The sequence below is a fragment of the Scomber scombrus genome, chromosome 11 (assembly GCF_963691925.1).
Source record: "Scomber scombrus chromosome 11, fScoSco1.1, whole genome shotgun sequence".
Taxonomy (NCBI): Eukaryota; Metazoa; Chordata; class Actinopteri; order Scombriformes; family Scombridae; genus Scomber; species Scomber scombrus.
The window spans coordinates 1,499,881-1,522,168 of NC_084980.1; the positions used below are offsets into that span (position 1 = coordinate 1,499,881).

Sequence of the window (22,288 nt, forward strand, 5' to 3'; positions counted from 1 at the left end):
CTTTACATTGTGACAGATGTGGGAATGAGATTTGTCAGTTTCCTCACTGCAGTCACAATGCTGAACAGGAGACTCCAAACACATAGACAAAACATTTAAAATGGGACCGTTTATTGATCAGAATGTTCACAATATCAGTTCCAGATGGTTTGCATTAAAAGACATTAAAAGATGGCTGTGAAAACAGAGTATGTACTAAAAGGTATCATTAGTACACATTTAAAATCATCTCTTTATCACTCACATTCTATTTCCCCATTTTCAGAGTTTTCTTGTACAAGTCCATTATATTATAGATACATTATTATATTCTTTGTGTGCAGAAGATGAAAGTGTCAACATGTTTAAATAACATACTTTGGCCATTAGTTATAAGTCACATGATACACTGTTAAATTAAAGCAATACCTGATATTATTATTATATAAAATCACTGTTACAGAGTTAGTCTTAGATGCTAGTAAATGTCATGATTGGATCATTAAAATGTATGTGGACCATGTGGAAGTGTGTGACCATTACTTCAAAAAAGAAGTGTTTTTTCACCTTCTTCCTGAATTTTGAAAATGACTTTATCCTCGGGGGAAACACACCTTTACATGTGCTTTATGGCTTTTTGTATGAATGAAAGGATACTGGTGTTCAAGACTGTGCTGAAATTAGAGTCATTACTGGAATGCTGACATACACAGCTGGGATGTTGCTAGCAAACTGCATGTAAACAATTTAGAGGCTTTTAAATTAGGATTAGCTAGACAACCTAAAATAACAAGATGAATAACACTGCAGTTTATAAAAAAGTTACTTCCATCTAACCACTGCTAAGCCAGTCCTATGTTTTTCACTGGCCACACTGTACAGTAAGAGCACAGTCTGAAGATGACACAAGCCTTTTAAATGATGAGGGTTCAAAACCTAACCAAAACTCATTTTAGAGGCAGTGTGGTTTCACAAGTTCAGAACAAATTTAAAATAACTTAATTGCTTTATGGCTCCAATTCATGAATATATTTGTATGTATTACTTCTGTGCATTCTATACTTTTGTGATTTGTGGATAAAAACAAATTTCAAACTTTTAATGTCTTTGAGTGGTCTGGACCATCAAAAACCGAGCTTTGCAAGGAGAGGTATCAAACATTTAACGAACCCTTTCAGCAGGGTTCACTGTTCCTGAGTATGAGCACTTGGCCCCGGCACATTGGCTTTTAATGTGAAATGACTTGGACCGTAAAACAATGACCCACACACACATGATAATCACAGTTACATTCACAAGAAAGTTAATATGATATTTTAAGGGACTTAATGTCATTGCTTTAAATGACATATTGAGTAATTACAGTGACAACAGCCAGGCCTCATGATTTAAAGGGTTTATACTGTAGGTATAATCAAATAATAACTTGACTTTGTATCGTGTGTATTGATTTCAATAGATTTTCACTTTCAAAATAAGACCAGTACAGATCAAATTATGTTTCTACTTTTACAAGGTTTTTACTAATGTTTGTATTTTTATAATTTCATTCTCATCTGAATATTTGTATTAAGAATAATTTTCAGTACTTAAAAAAAAAACATAAAAAATGAGCCGTTCATTTAAAACTATGTTTTTCATGTTAACTCACTTTGTAAATGAACATTAGACTTGGCTGTTTATGGGTGACCCCACTGATGACTGATGACACATCATTATACCATGATTATTATTATTGTTGTTCTTGATTGTTATAACATGATATGTTTAGGAACAGGACGTAGGCAAGAACAAAGGCTGGCTTAATTATTAATAAGGAAGCCCTTGGCAGCACTTGCTTACATTCATCACACTTAACATTAAAATTCCTATACAAAAATGAGGAGGGCTCCTTTCTATCACCTCATCATCCATGGCAACATATATTGGTTGCTTCAATTACTAACAATTATCAATAAGATCTAAATATAGTGTAATTTAAGGATATGAATGCATAAAACATGGATAATACAGTATGATATACAGTGATTAATGGTCATTCAATTATGCGTGTTCAAGTATGAATCATTGACGTTAGAGAAGCATTCAAATCCGACCTCTGACCTGGACTCCTCAACACAGTGAAGATCAAGATTAAAAACGGATCTTTTTAATGCTCCATGTCTCCTTCCATTTTAGTCATCCTCCTCTTCACCTTTCCTTCTCCTCTGTCTTCATTCACTCCTGCTTTCTGCGGCCCCTGAATGTGTCCATAAGGTTGAAGGCTCCCAGGTACTCGCCCAGCATAATGCCCTGCTTCATGGGAAGGATGCTGTGGAGGGAAACAAAAAGGAAATCAGCTGGCTAATAAAATGTTTTGGTCCAGATTAGTTTGAGTACAGATATTTGGATCGGAAGACTTCAGTAGTATTCAGTAGTATAGTAGTAGTAGTTGTTTAGAAGTCTTGTAGAGTTTATCTTAATGACAGGAGTATAAGGAGATTATCTACAGTGCTGAAGTAAGGACAGGGTAAGGATGAAAACACAATTATAAAAATGCCATAGTTCCATGCAACATCGCTTCATATATCATGTATATTTCTTACTATTCAGTTATCACTTCATGTACTCATCATTTTTTAAATCTTCTCTGATATCTCCAAAATTGCGGCACACAACACCAGACACGACTGGAGCTGGGATGACTTTCTGACACAGTCTTAAAGAGGTTTAAATCCTACTCCTAGACTAGCTGAACTCTTGAACTTGTTTCTATCTCAGGGTGGTTTGCTGACCTCTGGGGTTAGCTGCAGATATCTTTGCATTAAGCTTACTGCCTTTAGGAACCGTGTGGATCAGGAGGTACCTAGAGGTGCTGAATTTGAAGGTTGTTTTCATTTGAAGTCATTGACCATTAGTTCTCTGTGTGATCATCATATGAACATATCTGTTTGTAATGGCGTCTAAAGACTCAGATTTCAGCAATCTTCAACAACATGTATCTTATTAACTTGGGTGCAACATCAACTTTGATGTATGTAAACTGAATGATGATCACACCTACTGAATCACGGGTTATGATACAAGTCGATACACTAGAACATGTCATCAACATGCTTCATCCATCTGTATCTCTGTACTGGTATACAGTGTTTATTTCTTGGTGCCGTCATGATGACAGCTAGAGCATACATCATACAAACAAGACTTCAGCTGCCATAACTCAACACGATTTTCTTATTTGTTGGAATTCCAAACATTTAGTACATCTTTTGAGTGTACATTTTGCTGCAATTCTATACTTTCTTAGATATCTAAAATAGCCATTATATTGTGAATGCATTACATTATAGTTCAATGATGCTCATGCAGTACTGCCTCTCAGTCTAAACATGCCATCATTAGCATCATTTGTTTAAACAGATATTGCTGTCATTATGTTGATTTATCTTCATTTAGAGTGACACATACTGACTGTTCTGGGTTTACAGCTAAAACTGTTTTCTGAGCTCTGGCCATCTTTTTGGAGCTTGATGGTGATAATATTCTGTCCTTTAATAGTGTTATCATTGCTTAGGAATTATTTTGACGGAGCTGTTAGCAAGCCACCCGGCAGAACTAACATATGTCCACACCACTGCTCTAGTGTCAGCAATAATAATTCATTCTCAAAAGTTTGGACACACCTACTCATTCAAGGTTTTTTCTTTATTTCTACCATTTTGTACATTGCAGAACAATATTGAAGACATCAAAACTTGTCAAAAGTGAATTGGTAGAATTTCTTGCGTTCTTAGTGTGTTTCAGTTGTGTCGTGCTGAGCTAGTAATGCATTTTATTTAAAGGCGCATTTCAAAGCACTCAAGGACTGTGTTGCTATAAAGCAAATAACACTATTCCACTACTCCAAAACCATCAATTGTTACAATGAAACTTACTCTCATAAGGACTGTCCCAGAAAGGGAAGACCAAGAGTTACTTTTACTGCTGAGGATAAATTCATTAGATTTACCAGCCTCAGAAATCACCAGTTAACAGCTCCTCAGATTATAACCCACAATAATGTTCCCTAGAGTTCAATCAACAGACACATCTCAACATCAACTGCTCAAATGAGACTGTGTGAATCTGCTGCAAAGACACCACAACTCAGGGAGCTAGATAAGAAGAAGAGAATTGCTTGGGCCAAGAAACACAAAGGATGAAAAAACCTGTACTTCAGTCTGATGAGTCCCAATTTGAGATTTTGGTTCCCAATGCTGTCTCTGTGAGATGCGGAGAAGGTGAACAGATGTTATCTGCATGTGTGATTCCCACTGTGAATCATGATAGAGGAGGTGTGATGGTGTGGGTGGACTCTGGTGACACTGTTGGAGATTTAATCAGAATTCAAGGCACACTTAACCAAACATGGCTACCACAACATCCTGCAGACACACGCCATCCTATCTGGTTTGTGCTTAGTAGAACCATCATTTGTTTTCCAACAAGACAATGACCCAAAACACACCTCCGGGCTATGTAAGAGCTTTTTGACCAAGTATGAGAGTGATGGAATGCTGCATCACATGACCTGGCCTCCACAATCACCTGACTTGAGATGGTTTGGGATTAGATAGATAGCCTTTTATTGTCCCATAGGGAAATTTGTTTTCACAATCTGTCAAAAACCCCCACCAAACATTGAGCAATATACATACACACACACACACACACACACACACACACACACTGTACAAAAACCACCAAACATTGAGAAACATATGAAAACACGCACACTGTACAAACACCAGTAAACATTGAGCAACATGTAAATACACACATACTGCACAAACACCACCAGACATTGAACAACCGACACATACAGTGGTGGAAAAAAGTTTTCGGACACCCCATGCACTTGTGAAATATTGCATTAAGAATCTCTCTTAGGTCTTCAAGTGCAATTTCTTTTAGTACAGTCACAGCCAAAATACTAAACAAATCTTAAAAAATCCATTAAAAACTTAAAATTGATTGGTTCCATTAAAATACATAAGACATTTTGAATATTGGGTCATTTTGGTCGCAGTGATCCACTAATGAAGGTCATGCTTTTTATTAAAAGACACAATGTTTGTTGCCGTGCTTCGTGTCTATATAAAGTCAGCACATTTGAAAGTTCATCAGAGACAAAAATGGCTAAAACAAGGAACCTAACGCAGGAAACCCGCCTGAAGATACAGATTCGCAGCCATGGTGGAGGAAGTATCATGGTTTAGGGATGAATGAGTGCTGCTGGTGTTGGTCATCTCACTGTCTGTGATGGCACATTGAACTCTGCCAAGTATTGTGCCATTCTCGAAACCCACATGCTCCCTTCTGCACGTGCACTGTTGCGTCGAGGTCAAAATTGCAAGATAATGCCCCTTGCCACACATCCAGGGCCAGTAGAACTTGGCTGCAGGATCACAGTATCCAGGTCTTACATTCGCCAGCTCAATCCCCGGACATGAACCCCATTGAAAATCTGTGGTGGATTATCAAAAGGTCTGTTTCAAAGCATAAACCAAAGAATTTAGGAGAATTAAAAGCAGTAATTCAAGAAGAATGGGACAAGATTACCCCTCAACAGTGTGAAAGGCTCGTGGGGAACATGCCAGCCAAGATTAGAGCTCTACTGCGTGCTAATGGCAGGGCTACTAAATATTAATTTGATGATGTGATGGTTTATTTATTTTTTGTTCAGTTTTGAACACATTATCTGTTATTTGTTGTTTTGATACCGACAATGTTGAGAACTAACATATTGAAACTGTTAAGAATTTAGTTTTGTTAGCTTTTCTTATAAACAATAAACAAAAAAATATAATTTGTATTTGTTTGTGTCTGTCTAATGCAGCCACACTACTAAAAAAGATGTTTCCACAAACATTTCATGATTATATTTGAGATTGTGTAAACTTTTAAGGGTGTCCGAAAACTTTTTTCCACCACTGTATATCACACTCAGGAGGTCTGGGTCCATCTGAGGTTATTGAGTGCTGAGATGGCAGAAGGGACCAAGCTCTTGCTGAAGCGTGCCCGTCTCCATCTCAGAGTCCTGTATCTGCGACCAGACGGCAGCAGTGTGAAGTGAGGGTAGAGAGGGTGATCCGGGTCGTTGGTTATTGCTTGTACGAGACGTGTGACTGCTCTGTGGTTGAGCTCGGTAAGGTTGGGTGTGGGATGGTTGATATTCTTGGATGTGGTGTATGTTATTTTTGTCATTTTGTTCCTGTTAGTGGTGGACAGCATGTTGTAAAAACAGGGTGAACAGTACAGGAGGATGGGTTGAATGATGCTGGTGTACAGTAGTGACAGAAGGTGGGGGGCAACAGAGGAGGGCACAGAGTTTGCAGATTACATGGAGTCTCTGTTGGGACCTTTTGTGAATGTTCACATTCATGTTCATCACACCTCTTTTCCTCGGACGGATTTCTGGAGGAAGATTGACTGCCGGTTTCGCGTTGCAGAGGACAGAAGAGCGTAGTTGGAGGATCTCTACCTGGCTGTAGGTGAGTTTTTGTACCTGCTGACCTCTGGTAGTAGCGCTGAGCAGTTGTTGTGGATCCATAATAACATGCAAGTAATCCAGAAAGCCTTGTATAGATCAAGGATACTGAGTGTGTGACTGAACAAACTAAATAATAACAGACTGGACACTAACAGACATTAGACAGTTAGGGTTGGTCCTAACTGTCCAGTCGATGCCTGACAGCCATCGCCGATGGACACCACATCGGTGCTGTGCCGCAATCTCCCGCGTATTGATAGCGTCTCCATGACGCCCGCAAATTAGACGTATTCTCCCGGAATCTGGAGGGAACGAGCAAGAGTGCGCACTAGAGTGACAGCGCGTGTGTTTGTGTGACTATAAATGCAGCGCGTGCGAGAGCAAAGCTCTGTGTTGCCGCTCATTAGATCGATCGCCCACATTCCTGACAGTTGGAAAAGAATTCCAGGTGATGACCTGAAGCTGAAGCTGGTCGAGTTATTGCTGAGGGTGTGCAGAGCTGTCATCAAAGCAAACGGTAGCTACTTCAAGGAATCTAAGAAATTAAACATTTTATTCAGTTTAACACTTTTTTGTTTAATACATGATTTCATAATGTGTTATTTTAGTTTTGATGTCTTCAGTATTGTTCTACAATGTAGAAAATAGAAAATAAAGAAAAACCCTTGAATAAATAAACTCTCCAGTGGTACTTTACATATATGTGCTAATGTAAATAAGTTTAGTAAAATAATTAATTAGAACCAGACAGATGCCACTCTGCATCTCTTCTCAAATCAGTCTGTGTTAGCAGCTTTTGGATGACTAACAATCCTCTGACTAACAATGACTGTCTTCAAAGAGGAACAGAGAGAACGCTGGATAACACAACATGTTATTAAAAGCTTGAATACAATGGCTTTTATGTAAAATGAACAGAGGTGACAGGCGAGGCACTATCTCCATTTGTGTGAGCTGTGTTCCAGAGACAAAAAGCTTTCTAATAGAGAATAATGGTTCTGTCCTCAGACAAATGGACCAGAGAAAGAAAAGAAAAAAAGGAGAGAAGACGTTCCTTATTAGAGATAATTAAATAGCAAAACAACTCAGCTGAAGCACTGAGGGGTTTAGTTATCTGAGGCTTATCAAAGAACTGCTCATTCTGAATTCCATTATTGATCTTACTGCTAAGATGTTACACATTTCTAATCACTTGGGTCAAGTGATGTGATTTGTCATCAGTAAATCACACTTCCCTCTTTTCACTGGAGCCAGGGCAGCGTCACATGAATGGTTTTATGAGTATGTACGCATGGACTTTAGGAACACAACCACAGTCTCACCACTGTGTGTGAATAAAGAAGCTGTCAGTGCATTTTCAAAGATGAGGCATTCTGCTGTGATACAGGTTAAAATATGTTTACTGATTCAAAACTGGTCAAGTATATGAGTCCTTTCTCAATAAAATAATTCAAATGGTTTGAATCAGGAGTCCGAACCCCCAAGATTGGAAGGACACACTATGTGGTTCTAGAGAACACCCACTGTTATATGGCATGTTGCTGTATATCCTCTGGGATCCTCTCGGTCCTGCTGTAGACCACACCATGTACATTTCATGTAAATTGGATGATGTTTGTCACATGAGGCTGACTCCCTGTTGTCAGTAGATGGTGATGTGACTGTGACTCAAAACTGACCTCAAAATGCAGATGTGTTAAGGGCAAGACTCTTATCAAAAATGCAAAATTTAGGAAAGATCTAACGATATGGAGTCAAGTTACAACAGCTTGTTTCCTGTCATAATGTATATGCAAATGTGCTGTTTCACCACTGCACTGTTTGGTCAAGGCTTTACAATGCAGCTGACCACATATTCGGTGGATCTGGTTAACCTGCTAGGAATGGTTTGTAAAAGTATGGGGTCTATAACTTCCTGTTGTTGGTAGGTGGTGCTATGGCTATAATTCCATATTGGACTGTACACATTTTAAGTTCAGGACAGGAATTTGGGAAAGATCTGATGAAATGTGTTACAACAGTTGGTTTTTCTCCCCATGTTGAAACATCAACGTTTGCTGCAGATTGGACAATGTTGTTACATTAATTTCCTGTTTCATGGTGAGACACTGAAATCCGCTTCAGCTGGAGAAAAGAGAAGATAGAGATGAGGAAATCACAGAAGAAAAAGGACAGAAGGAATCAAGTCTAAGACAGTACAAGATGAGAGGAATAACAATGATGTGAGAGAGGGTGGTGAGGAGTGAAATGAGAGAGCGGAAAATAATGAGATGAAAAGAAAAAAAAGGAAGACAGGGAGAGTGACAGACAATAGCTGACCAATCACTGTCATTCAGGTACTGAACAAGTCTACATGTGTAACAGCTTGCCAGTCCAGCAATCTGGAGGCCTTTGTTTGCAGAGGTGTTCAAAAGCTGGATGACTAGTAGGGCTAGATATCAGACCATGAGGTCTGGACCTCACACAAAGGACTCAAAGGTAATGGCTAATGGCTACACTCTGGGTGGCTTTGGACAGGAGGAGGAATGGATGGATGTGATTGATTGGTAGGAATGGTGTCCTCCTTGACAACAAGGATCTCTGATACTGCTATATATAAACAACCAGAACTTAAAAGTCACCAGAAACAGCACAGTACATGAACAAATACATAGAAATCAAATGTATTTATTAAATGTACCCACCAACAGTTCTGACTGAAATGTGCAGTCTGACCTCACCTTTGAAGGCCATTTTTTGAAGAAAATCAACAGTTCTCTTTAAGACTTCTCAAGATTAGCAGATAATCTGTTTGTGTGAAATCAACAGATGTATTACAACTGTATCCACAGCTGGGTACAGTGGTGAGCGAGGTTTGTTTAGAACTTGGGGGCAGAGAAAGGCAAAAAGACATCAAACTGTTTTGTCATGTACAACATGGAATTAACACAAATCAGCAAGCACCACCCTCCAGTCTGGTATGCAATCAATATAATACAACATATAATATACTAAGAAGCCAAGAAGACCTGTTGCTATTCCATTAGCACTGCGTGGCAGAAACTATCACTATCCATCAGAATTAGTATTAACAGCTAAACTGGGTGTAAAAACCACATTTGATAAATCTACTCAGACTTATTTGCTATTCTAAATCAATCTACCATGCAGTTATGCAGTGTGATAGACAACACCTGCAAATAAAACAGCAGTTGATGTGTACTTTTTACTGCTTTGTGCTACGTCAAGTAAAACACTGCTCCTGACAGGAACATTATCATGCCTCATAAGTTGCATCTTGCCAGATATTTTGGCATAAAGACATCAAGTGTCTGCATAAAACTGATGGCCTTTAATGACATCAGCTATAAGCACTCTGCTGCCAGACGATTTACTCCTGTATTATGTATCTGTTATTTCTGCTGGGGTTCTGTCCAGTTTGCACTCAGTCAAGCAGAGCACAGTTCAACATCACTGTACATTATATACAGACAGGTGACAAATGAAAGGAAAAAGACAACATAAAGTGTGTTAGTAAGGTGTTGGACCACCACATGCTGCCAGAACAGCTTCAATGCTCCTTGTTATTGATTCTACAGTGTGTGAACTCTACTGGAGGGATGAACACCATTCTTCTAAAACATATTCACTAGTGTTTTGATGATGGTGGTAGAAAGCACGGTCTGAGATGTTGGTACAAAATCTCCCATAGATGTTCAGCTGGTTTAAGATCTAGTGACTGTGAAGGCCACGACATATTATTCACATTATTTTGATACTCATCAAACCATTCAGTGACCCCTTGTGTCCTATGAATGGGGGCATTGTCATCCTGGAAGAGACCACACCCATCAAGATAAAAAAGTTTCATTATAGGATAAAGGTGATCATTCACAACTACTTTGAATTGATTTGTAGTGACCCTTCCCTCTAAGAGGTCAAGACTCTTGGTGTACGCAACACAAGCCCACTTGTAAAGTATATGGTGAAGGAAGACTTATCTGATCACTTTCTTCCACATCTCTTTAGACCAGTGTCTGTGGTATTAACACCACTGAACTGTAATGTAATGCGAGGTTTATGCTCTGCAGCCCTATTATAATATCCCTCTCTATGTAATTGTCAGCGGACTGTTGTTGGTGACAGTCTGATCACCTCCAGCACTGACATTCAGTTTTTTTTTTACTTATCACACTAATGCACCAGCATCACGGTAACCAAATGTGTTGTTGACCACAATTTCTGATCCAATTTCCTGATGTCTTTCCCATAGATCCAAATGTAGATGTCTGTAGTCACTGTTCCTATTGAAAGAACCGCCAGTTCAGCAGTTTTTGTGACTGAAGCTCCTGCCATCGATGCCCCCAACAATCAACATTCTTTCAAAGTCACTTTCCTCTTACCATCTTGATACAAAATTAGAAACTGGACATGTTCAGCATTGTTATACATGCTACACAGAGCATGATTGGATGTTAATTGCTTGATTGTACTATGCAGTGCATTTTTGTGTAAGCATCTGCAGATATTTTGTATCTTTACACATTTATTCAGGTTTTTCCTTTAATTTGTCACGCATCTGAATATATACAGGAAAGAAAGTGCATATGTTGGAGTTTATTTTAAGTGGCAGATGAATCCAAATTTGCTGGTCGAGTGAATAAGTGAGTGAGTCAAAATAATAAAAGTGTGTGTGTTTATGGTAATGAAGGGACATGTCACCCAGTGCAACAGTATGACTCACTTACATAGTATTAATAGCTTTTGGACAACAGTGGAGTTGCATTAAGCTTTTTTCAGGATGATCCTTCACTTTTTCCCGTCTTTTTTCCGATACCCATACAACATACAACATAATATGTACACAGTTAAGGACAATCAGACTTCATTAAACTGATTTATGCACTCTTGCATAGTTGCAGTTATGTGTTCGTGTGAAACGTGGTCGTTTAGTAGACTGAGCCAGGAAATAACTGAAACTGAGTCTCGGTTTTTACAGTTTAATGGATTGATCTTTCAGTACCTGAGATGAACTGTAGTAGTATTTATGGTTAAGTCCAAAAACAACCTGCATTTCCTATGTCAGAGACCAACGCAGTGATTCCATTGAAATGAATTAGGAACACAGCCTTGTAGAAGCTGCTCTCACCAGCCCAGCAATATCATTTTATGCTCTGTCTAGCATTTGCTGCATGCTCAGTGAACCTGCATGCTCACAGTTCTCCCTTTGACTTGAATGACACAAGATTAATTTGAATTGGTAAACTCTTTCTTTTTCTTTCTTGCATGCTTGAATATGTGAGTTATGTATGTTCTGTATCGCAGCTGGGATTCATTAGATCTGGGTGGGTCAATTTTAATTTCCTGTTCTTGTCTGTCCTCTGTTTATTTCCCCTGTTTAAACCCCTTGCTTGTGATAAAAGGTTGTATGAATAAAAGTTATAAAGTTGGGCCTGAACATGATTACACCAACAGAATCAGCAGACACTTAGCTAAATGTGTGTAAAGATAATGAGGTAAACAAATGGAAGGCATTTGGGTAGAAAAAAAAAACAAAACCGACCAAAGGGAAACGCTTTTAGAAGTGAAGTGAAAATTGAAAAAGGTTTGTGCTGCCCTGACACTGCTCAGTGAATCACTGCACATAGATCAAGTTATAAAAAAGGTCCAGCTGAGACAGCCTCGGGTTATGTGCCTACACACAGTTGTGTCGTAACTGTGCTCATGACCGTTTCAAAAGAAAATGTGGGATTTATCAATTCATGGTGATGCTTGAGAACATGACTCAATGTCAGCTAATAAAGCGTCAAAGTCTCATTAACAGCACTGAGTGAGCAAGGATCACTGAGACGAAACTAGACAGTAGCTTCACTCAGATGATGACCTCAAAACTTGTATTTGACATCTGAATAAAAAAAGTGCAGAGGAAATGTGTTGACATGCTAGGCCACAAATACATGGGTTCACAACTGTTATTTATCACTGACAGAGGCAGAAGTTTGGTCTTATTTGTTATTTTGGCATATTACTTCACATTATGGCTATACAATTACAGTTACAGCACAATATATAAAGATCACTGTCAAACCAAAAGCTTGCTGTAATATATTACCATTGTACAAATAAAAGTGTGTTGATGTTGCAGCTGAAATGATATTCACATTTTTTTTTATTAAAACATCATCTCCGTCCTGGTGATTATTTATCCATGAGAAAACAGGCTGGTAACATTTTACCTTGTGACTGCTACAACTGAAAGCTACGTGTACTGTATAGCTACTAAAGTTGATACAGTAAAGACAGTGGGTCCCTTGGGTGATTTACACTGTCTCGAATGCTTGATTGTAGCCTGATAATGCAGAAGACGAGGATATGCAGTGTAACTGTGTGTTCTGTAGATTTGCTGCAGTACCAGGTTGTGCCATTAGGGGAAGCCTTTTATTATTCAGTTGCATGATGAAATACAGTTGCATTTGTGTGGCACACAGGATATTTATATGTTCTGACGTATTTCATTTAAATATATTCTATATTTATCTTAGATGTCTACAAACACTCCCCTTTCAATTTCAAACATTTATATTTCAAGTAGAAAAGGCATGAGATCACCTGAGAGTATAGCTCTTCAGTTGGCAGTTAACTGAACCAGTAAAGCCACTGATAACCAGTTGCAGCTAGTTTGCCATTTAACATGAGTTTGTCAAATGACAACTGTCAAAACATGTCGCAGGGAGTCAGATTGACTCAACTGACACATAAGTGTGCCTAGGATGTAATGTTAGTTTTTTTCTAGTTTACTTTGTCTTTGCTTTTATTCAGTTTCTCCACGTGGTTAATTTTTTTTTCTCCTAACAGTTAATAGAATGTAGACGTTAAAACTAGAAGCCCAACAGCTGATTAGCAGCGCTGTAGTTTACATGTGGTAATGGAAACCAGCTCTATATTAGTTCCATATATTACCACATTTTTGAAATAGTGATTTTGATATTATACTGTTGTACTGTATTGTTTGACATTGTAATTTGTATTGTTCTTGTTGTTACAGTTCAGTTGGCAGTTATCACCTGAGCAAGTAAAACCACTGAAGATCAGCTGACTCAGTGATCAAATATGTCACTGTCTCAGTCAACTTGCATTCTATGTGTAACATTTGCTGTACAAACTGTAAAACAAACAAACTTCCCTGCTGTTCCAGGGAGAAAAAAAGTGGCAGTGGGCCTCGTTCTGCTCACTGTGGCAGTGTTGTTGTTGAACTCTGCTGCATAAAGCTGTGAAAGTTGTGTTGCAGCTGTCCACTTAGCTAGCTATTGCTAAGCTAACGTACCATAGAAGCAGCTGCTCAGTGTCAGACAGCAGAGAACAGCTCTGTAGCTGCCCTGCTAATGTTCAGGACAAGCATGACTCCAATTTCACATGCTGCCAACCAAATCGACACTGAAGTGTAAGTGAATAAGAATGTATCTTAATGTTGGCAGGAAATGTTGAAAGATTTCCTGGACTGATCAAATTAAAGCAGCAGTACTTTTGCATTCCTGGAACTCCTGTTCAAGCTGAGCAGCGGTTTTTCATTAATAATGCTACAGCTGATTTAATGTTGAAGGCTATAGCATGTTTGGTAAGGGTACAATCTGATCTAACTACTGTCCTCTCATGAAGCTGGAAGTTGTGCTGCTCTGTTTAATACTTTGGATTTTGTCTGGCCAGCCACTGAATGTTTACAAGAATCTTTTTTTTTGTGTTATTTATGGTCAGCAGGGGTGTGTATGCATTAACACCACAAATCTGTAATATAGTATAATATACTTTACACACCCTCAATTACTGATTGGTAATTAGATAACTTTTAAAACTTTTATTTAGACTTTTGCTATTCTCATCAGTGTGCCAAATGATCCAGTTTCACTTTGCTGCAGTGACTGAATCCATTGATTGCAGCAGCATCAAGAACTCAGTCAGTCATATTTTGATGGAGACTGCTGGCAGTCAGAGTCTGGGGTTTAGTTGCACCTCATCAGCAGCTGGCACCAGTAGTGACATTGCACTCCAATAAAGATGGCACTGGCAGCAATAGCAATATGACTGAATCATTAAAGTTGAAGTGCAGATAAAGCATAGAATGGTTACTTTAAGTAATTCCAATGTTGAACACACCTTGTGACAGTACAGTAGTGTTAACTACTAATGATAGTTAATGATGTGAGTATTGGCTTTATTAGAAACGCTGATAATTCAGATTCATTCATTCATCATCTTTATTTAACACTTTTCAATGTCTCCATTTACAGAGACAACCGACCAGCACAACACATTTATTAGACATTTATTAAAGCTAAAATCTGAACTTTCTTGAGTCACACTGGATAAGCAGCATGATAAATAACACACTCTCATTCAGTTGACACTCACTTTCAATCAAAACCTGTACAAGCCTTTGCCAAATCAGATAACTTTGGAGAGGCATGATGACACCTCACCTGCAGCTGCTCCACAGACACTGACAACTGACATGACAGATGATCAGAATATGTGAGCTTCAACACCCTGAAAAACATCATCATTCCACTGTACAGGTACCTGCCTGGGTACAAACAAAACAAAACACCCTCATGCTGTTTGCAGTCACTAAATCTACACAAGCTGTCACTTTCTCTGCAGTGTTTGTCTCTTGACATTTCAAACAGGCTCAGTTTGGTCTTGGGGTAACAGTGAGAGTTGTTTATGTCTATCTACAGAGCACTGTCTCTGAAAATCAATAGAGTACAATAATCCTGGTGATAGAATGTCTTTAAAAAGCTGTCCTCGGGCTGTGCTACATGCTAACCACAACTACCACAGTAACATTGCTCTCCATAGTTAAAACCAAGTAGAGTAGAGAGTAAGTCCTTAAAGGATAATTTTACTTTATTATTTTCATAGATTAGACTATTACTGTGAGTAACAATAACATTATATCCACTGAGTTAATAGCTGAGATCTGTGAACATGGTGACATCACTAAAATAAGTCAGAGGGGTCAAAAAACAGGAAGTCAGACTGAAACCAACCTTCAGGTTAGTCAAACATATGTAAAACAGAAACAGTAAAATGATTCAATTATCCACTGTCGAAATCCATTTGAAGGGAAATTATTGTAGTTGTGCAATGAGGGAGCATTCCCAATTTACTTCCACTTTGACCACCAAATAAAGTGATTTCAATCCTCTTCTCTCATGTTTTTATTTGCACTGTAGATCTTATAGTTATAGTGATGTCACAGTTTGACATCTCAGTAGCCACAACTATAAAAAGAAAAGCTTAAAAGAAGTTTTAACAAAGTGGAATTTTCCTTAAAGTATACTCATAATGAGGGTAAATGTAACAGAAAAGACCTGCAGCGACGGTGTGCCCTGGTATATTCTGAGAACACACCATATGCTGCTGGTTTGAGGTTATAAGTCTACCAGTGATCACATTCCAGACCTAGATTCATTCTGACATTGTGTTCTGAATAGAAAAGGTTGCTGCTGTATCTATAGCATATATGTATACTGCTATGGTATAGTGCAATGGTACAGTGTGAGTAATTTAACCAAAACAGCAACAACATATACAAGATATTCAATCAATCGTTTCCCAAAACATCATTGAAAATCTCACAGCCTGTGATGCACACATACATGGATACACATGGAGGAGAGGTTAACTGATTACAGAACAGGTTGGTTAGCACTGATCTTAAATGTGTGCTAGTGCGTTTTGCGGCGCAGACTGAGGTTAGTGTGGCAGTCTACTTCCATTGAGAATCCCAGGTAGGAGCCGAGGAGGGTTGTCAGCTTCCACTGCAGAACACTGAGAGGATGATGCAGGGAGAGGATGAGGACAGGGAGATCATTTTGCTTCTGTGTAGCTATACGCATATAGCATTTGAATCAGTCACGATACAGTATTTGTGTCATACTGACAGATATTGATATTGTCAGTGCTAGTTTTTCTAAAAATACATCACATTTCCCATACTTTATGGTTCCATTTATTGTGCTGTGATGTATTTGTAGAGGTTGCTGTTTTGAGTAAAGAAGGAAAGAAGAAGTGAAATCCTACCACTGTTTATTTATGTAACCTCTGTTACAGCAGAGAGCTGACCAAACAGAACACAGTGGCCTCATCAACTGAACATCTGCATAAAGGGCCAGTATAAGATCAATAATACAGAGCTGGTAATGAGCAGAATATTTCCTCCACTGTTAGACGGATTAATGAATATGTAAATCTTTAGACTGTCCTCTGCTGCTGATAGTCGGAGACTTACTTTGGGACTGGCTGTGGATCAGGGGACAGAGATTGAACTGTGGGCAGACTGGTCGAAGATGTTGCATATCTGCATGTTTATGTACTGCTTGTTAAACAGTTTGTACTTGCGGTCGTAGATTTGAGTAAAGTGAGAGAGAAAGAGTGTATGTGTTTGCGTATGACTTAAGACCAGCTGATTGGGGATGGCTTGTGAAATTCAGGGTTTCCCACAGCACTTTACAGCTTAGCCGGCTGCCAAAGCAACACACGCCTGCCACCTTAACTAACGTCTTCAAATTAACAAACAAAAAAAACAAAAAAACACACACATATATATATATATATATTATATATATTAGGGGTTGTTACGATCTCGATTGTAAATCGAATAGCGATCGAAATGACCTCACGATCTCGACCTTCGAAATCAAAGGAGGAATCAAGGATGTAGCCACGCCCCCAAAGTCACCTCCCGCAGGCGAGTCAAGAGGGGGAAAAAACACAGGTGTTGAAATGTGGCGAGTCAGCATCCTCTAATCTGAACCTGCAGCCGGTAAAAACACACCATGGTAACCGCTGACAGAGGAGACACATCAACCACTAACCACCAACTCAAACTGGTTGTCGGTCCGGTGGGGGGGTGTGATTGGTCTAATAAGCAGCAACACAGAGCTATCGGGAAGCTCTCACACGCGCTGCATTGATAGTCACAAAAACACGTGCGCAGACACTCTTTAGCGCGCACTCTTCCTCGATCGCTGCAGATTCCGGGAGATTGTATATAATTTGCGGGCGTCAGGGAGCCGCTATCAATATGCGGGAGAGTTGGGATGTCTGCATTAAAGCAATAACTAGCACTATAGGGGAATTTGTAGCACCAGAGATGCTACTGTTAGGATCCAGTTAGGACACTGTTAGGACAGTTAACACACTTAATTGTTCAGGGATGTTTATGGACATTAGGCTGGTTTAATTGAGTTTTTGTTTTATTGTGAACTTGAATATTATCTAATATGAAGAGTGAACACTGCAGTTACAAAAGGGTCACTACATGATTATTTTGTTTACAGTAAGTGTCCAGTTGACTGCTGAAACAAGTTATTGTTACATTATATTGCTAATAATAAGGAAACAAACACAGAGAAGCTAACAGTGATATTAAGTTTAAGGAAACAAACACAGACCGCTGGTTAAAACATAAATCTACATCATCTGAGGCACAACCTGCTCAGAAAAAAACAGCGGAGCCCGAAAAACTAATGAAAACAGCGCCATGTGATTAACAACGTTAATCCTCAGACAGGTAACTGACGTTACTATAGTAACAAGTTTCAGGCTAACCGGCTCAGAGTATATGAATGGCTCCAACTAAACAGGTGATATTAACGGCCATGTGTAAAATGCTGCGGTGCTGCCCGTTTTATCTGCTGATGTTACAAAACGTCAGTTTTAAGTCACTCAGATGTTTCTCATTCAGCAGTCCTGAAGAGAGAGTGAAACATTCAACAAAAACGTGATGCTACTGAAACTGAATATCACTACTTAACTGTATAATACTATATAACTTGTAATTACTATAAAATATAGTTCAGAGAATAAATTAACTATATAAGATAGACTCAATGGTTTAACCTGTGCAATCTAATTTAATCCAATACAGCAGCTCTGCTATAAATTCTACATTTATGAAGCTTATACATTTTTTGACAAGAAGGTGAAAATTCTGGTTTATGTTCATTATTGAGTGATTGTGGTGTATTAGGGTGCATTATATTGAAAGGTGTACCTAATATTTTGTCCACTCCATTAACATACGTGAGGAGGGCAAAATATTAACAACACCATTTAATATAATGCACCCAAGTGCACAACCACCACTTAGTACAACCTCAGTAATAAACAAAGTAGAATTATCACTTTTTTTAAAATGTCAACAAAAACTGAAAATGTATAAACTTCAAATAAAGCAGAATTTATAGCAGAGCTGTTGTACTGGATTGAATTATATTGCACATGTGTTCCCTTGAAGTTGCAGGTGACTGTAGTTCAGAGAATAAAACGACTAAAGTGTATACTAAATAACTAATTACTATATAATATGGTTCAGAGAATATCTTAAATTGAAGGAAAGTGACAAAATACAATCTGTGGTAAGAATAGGACATGGTATGGCCTATATATGGAGCATGTAAGGAGGGATTTTAGGCGTAATGTTTTAGGCTAGTTGCGTTTATCGTTCACATGTGGCTGTCTTATAGACTACTTTTTGACAAGACTACATGCCTAACAAGTTAGGCAGGTAGTGGTTAGGGTAAGTCTCCAGGAAATGAAAGTAAGTCTATGTAAATACCCCAAAAGGGACTTAAGCAAATCTGTGTGTGTTAATGTGTGTGTGAGTTTGTGTGTGTGAGTGTGTGTGAGTGAGTGAGTGAGTGAGTGAGTGAGTGAGTGAGTGAGTGAGTGAGTGAGTGAGTGAGTGAGTGAGTGAGTGAGTGAGTGAGTGAGTGAGTGAGTGAGTGAGTGAGTGGTTTCCCTATTCTGCAACTGAGGCTCCATAAGATCAGTCACAATAATAGGATGAAATTCCTTTATCCGAATAATAATAATAATAATAATATAATTTACTTAAATATAGTGGCTAACAGGTTGTTTCAGTGTCTGAATGGCTTACACATCAGCTTGAGTACAACCATTATTTAATTTGTGGGGGAACAGTCTCTCATTCCATCATGACAAGATTGACCTAACATGGAACTGCATGACAGTGGTAACAAACAAAAGCTCATCAGCAGACATACAGACACACAGGCTGATGCTGTTAATGTTGTAGATGATAAATACCGTAGAGGTACAAGCTGAAAATTACACAGCTCTGAATCAGCACCTCTGTGACCCATCCCAATAAAACCTGTGCGTCATGAGCAGCTAAATGGAATTCATGTGCAGTGTTGCCATTAACAGACCGACTGTAACCAAAGGCCAACACACAGAATCATACAACCTGGTGTAAGGGGCTCCTGACCTGGACCCCTGAAAATGCTGAGATGACTCATCCTTCACCATCTAAAAACAGGCTTTCAATGAGGGAAAACCAACAGAAGTATTCATGTCTTCTTCAGAGCTGTGCCGAAACACACACACACACAAGCATTTTTCTATTGTGACGTGAGCCAAAGAAACAAGTGGAATGTGAGTCCTTGGTCCTCTTTGACTAGGAAATTTGCGTTGTGCTACCTTTTCATATTCTTGGAACATGCTTACTGGATTTTGAGTTTAGAACTCCCCTGAGAATCCCTTTGTTGAAGCGCTACCTTCTTCTGCAATTCTATTGTTAGTAGTTATACATTTGTTTGCTATATGAACTCATCTCTATTCTCAGACACTGTTTGGAATGGTGTGATTGAGACCCTGGCAGGATCAGGCAAAAAAAAACAAAAAAAAACAAACAGATCAACTGGTCATAAAGTACAAGGGGTCACCACCCTTAGGGTCAAAGTCAGCCTCTATGCGACCGTTTTCCCACACTACAAACTGGGAATGAAAGCAGGTTTATTAGCACCATTTACCAACCCAAAATTAATGTAATAATGACTACTTTGAGATCTTTTTCCAATGACTATTTTTCCATGATATATTAAGGCTGTGAAGCTGAGTTACAACTATAAGGCTACATGGAATTATATTTGGATACTTGTAGACCACCTATTCTATTCAGGGCTGACCTCTGACCCCTCATGTGACCGACAGCTTCAGTCTGAGAGAGTTCACACTCAGTGCTCAGGACAATAATGTCACCACGGTACCATCACCAATAAAATGAACTGTGTGTGTGTTATAATAAAGAGACTGGTTATTGAGTATAAACTCATCTGAGCCCCAAACCAACTTCTACACTACAGTTGAAACATTTACATCATCACACCATGGTCAGATATGTTACATCTGGCTCAAAGTGGTACTGAATAGTAATGATAACAACAAATGGTATCAGATAGGTTGCGTCCGTCTCATTGTAGTGTAAACTCCCTTACTGCTATATCTCCCAACTTCAGTCAATACATGTAGACAGCTGTTAGCAGGCTCACCAGCCTCTATACTAATGCTACAGAAATATTATCACCTGTGGCCGATTCATCGAGTTCATCATAGCCAGCTGTTCCAGGTGTAATGAAGAACCGTATGTTACAAGAAATATAAATGTTGCCATGGCGACAAGTTTAACTCTTTGTTTTAGCATACATTTCTAGACACTTAGGTGAAACAGCATAATTAAAAGCTGCATTAGTTACAGTATTAACAGTTTTCATTTTCACAGTTCCGCAGTTGCTCTTTAATCACAGATGTACGGACGACATTCACAACGCTACTCATGATAATAATTAAATAGTTGTAGAGTTATAGACTGTCAAAAAACAGGCGCTAGGTTAATTCTCGTGTCAGTGCCCTTGACCAAGGTACTGCCACATATCTGGAGTTGGTCCCCAGGTGCTGGATAGTGGCTGCCCACTGCTCCTAGTACTTAGGATGGGTTAAATGCAGAGAATGAATCTAACTGTACCACTGTATTTGTGACAAATAAAGTACCATATTACCTTAGACGTTTATTTGCAAAGACAACACAAGCTGCACTGGTTTCAGGACTATATAATATACATAAGTTATGACTGAAAAGAGGGTGCACAGCAGTTGTGACGCAAAGTACAATCAGTTTAACTTATCTTGTCTCTTCTGCTCTTGATATGTATGATGTAATATCCTGGTTTGATTGCAGAGTGTCAAAACAGCCGCCCAGAAAATATGGTTAGCTTTGGTCAAAAGCTAGCATGTAAAGTATATATGATCACATCACTTATATAAAAACACAGAAAGATGTGTCAGTGATGAGATCTGTCTTGTATGCTTAGCTATACTGAAACTCAAGTTCACACATAGTTTTGTAGTTCGTGAAAAAATACAGAGGAAAAGAAGAAAAAAAAAGATTTAAACAGTTGTTTTGGTTTTTAGGAAATGTGTTTGCGTGGTAGAATAATGTGATGGCGGTCTTCATATCTGTCTTGCACATCTATCTGCCAGTGGACTGCAGGTGCTACTTGATAATGACTTCTGTGTTAGGGGAGATCTCTAAGTATTTACACTTTAACACTTAACACATTTTTGTAATTAGTTTAAAAAAGAAACTCATTCATCGCTCCTTTGTTTGAATGTACTTATTGTAAAGTAGTTTTGGATAAATACATGTAATGTTGTGTAAGTTTAGTGCACTAATGTGAAAGACAGCAGAAAAGGTGAACACTAACTTCTTGAGACCAGTAATGAGGTACAGGCTCCTGGGCATCAGCAGGAAGACCTGGTCTGTGAGGATAGCGTCGATGATCTTCTTGGCTACGTAGTCTGGCTTCAGGATTGGCAGCAGTGATGGCCATCTGGTGAAGACACATAAAAGGATGATTAAGACAAGGCAATACTGCTTACTTCACTGAACCACGAGAAACCTTCTGAACAACTGGTATAAATAAAAGTGGACACTAGTGCAGTGCCCATGCAAAA

At 38.8% G+C, this 22,288-nt stretch overlaps 1 protein-coding gene across 1 annotated transcript in view; it reads right to left on the reverse strand.

Moving 5' to 3' along the window:
* Window positions 1-1,794: 1,794 nt before the first annotated feature.
* LOC133990348 (epidermal retinol dehydrogenase 2-like) overlaps window positions 1,795-22,288 on the reverse strand; it is a 39,867-nt gene continuing 19,373 nt past the window's right edge. The window contains exons 6-7 of the mRNA XM_062428633.1: window positions 22,039-22,164; window positions 1,795-2,290 (exon numbers count right to left, since the gene is read on the reverse strand). Coding sequence (XP_062284617.1) covers window positions 2,197-2,290; window positions 22,039-22,164 — 220 coding nt within the window. The 3' untranslated portion in view covers window positions 1,795-2,196. The remainder of the gene's footprint in view (window positions 2,291-22,038; window positions 22,165-22,288) is intronic.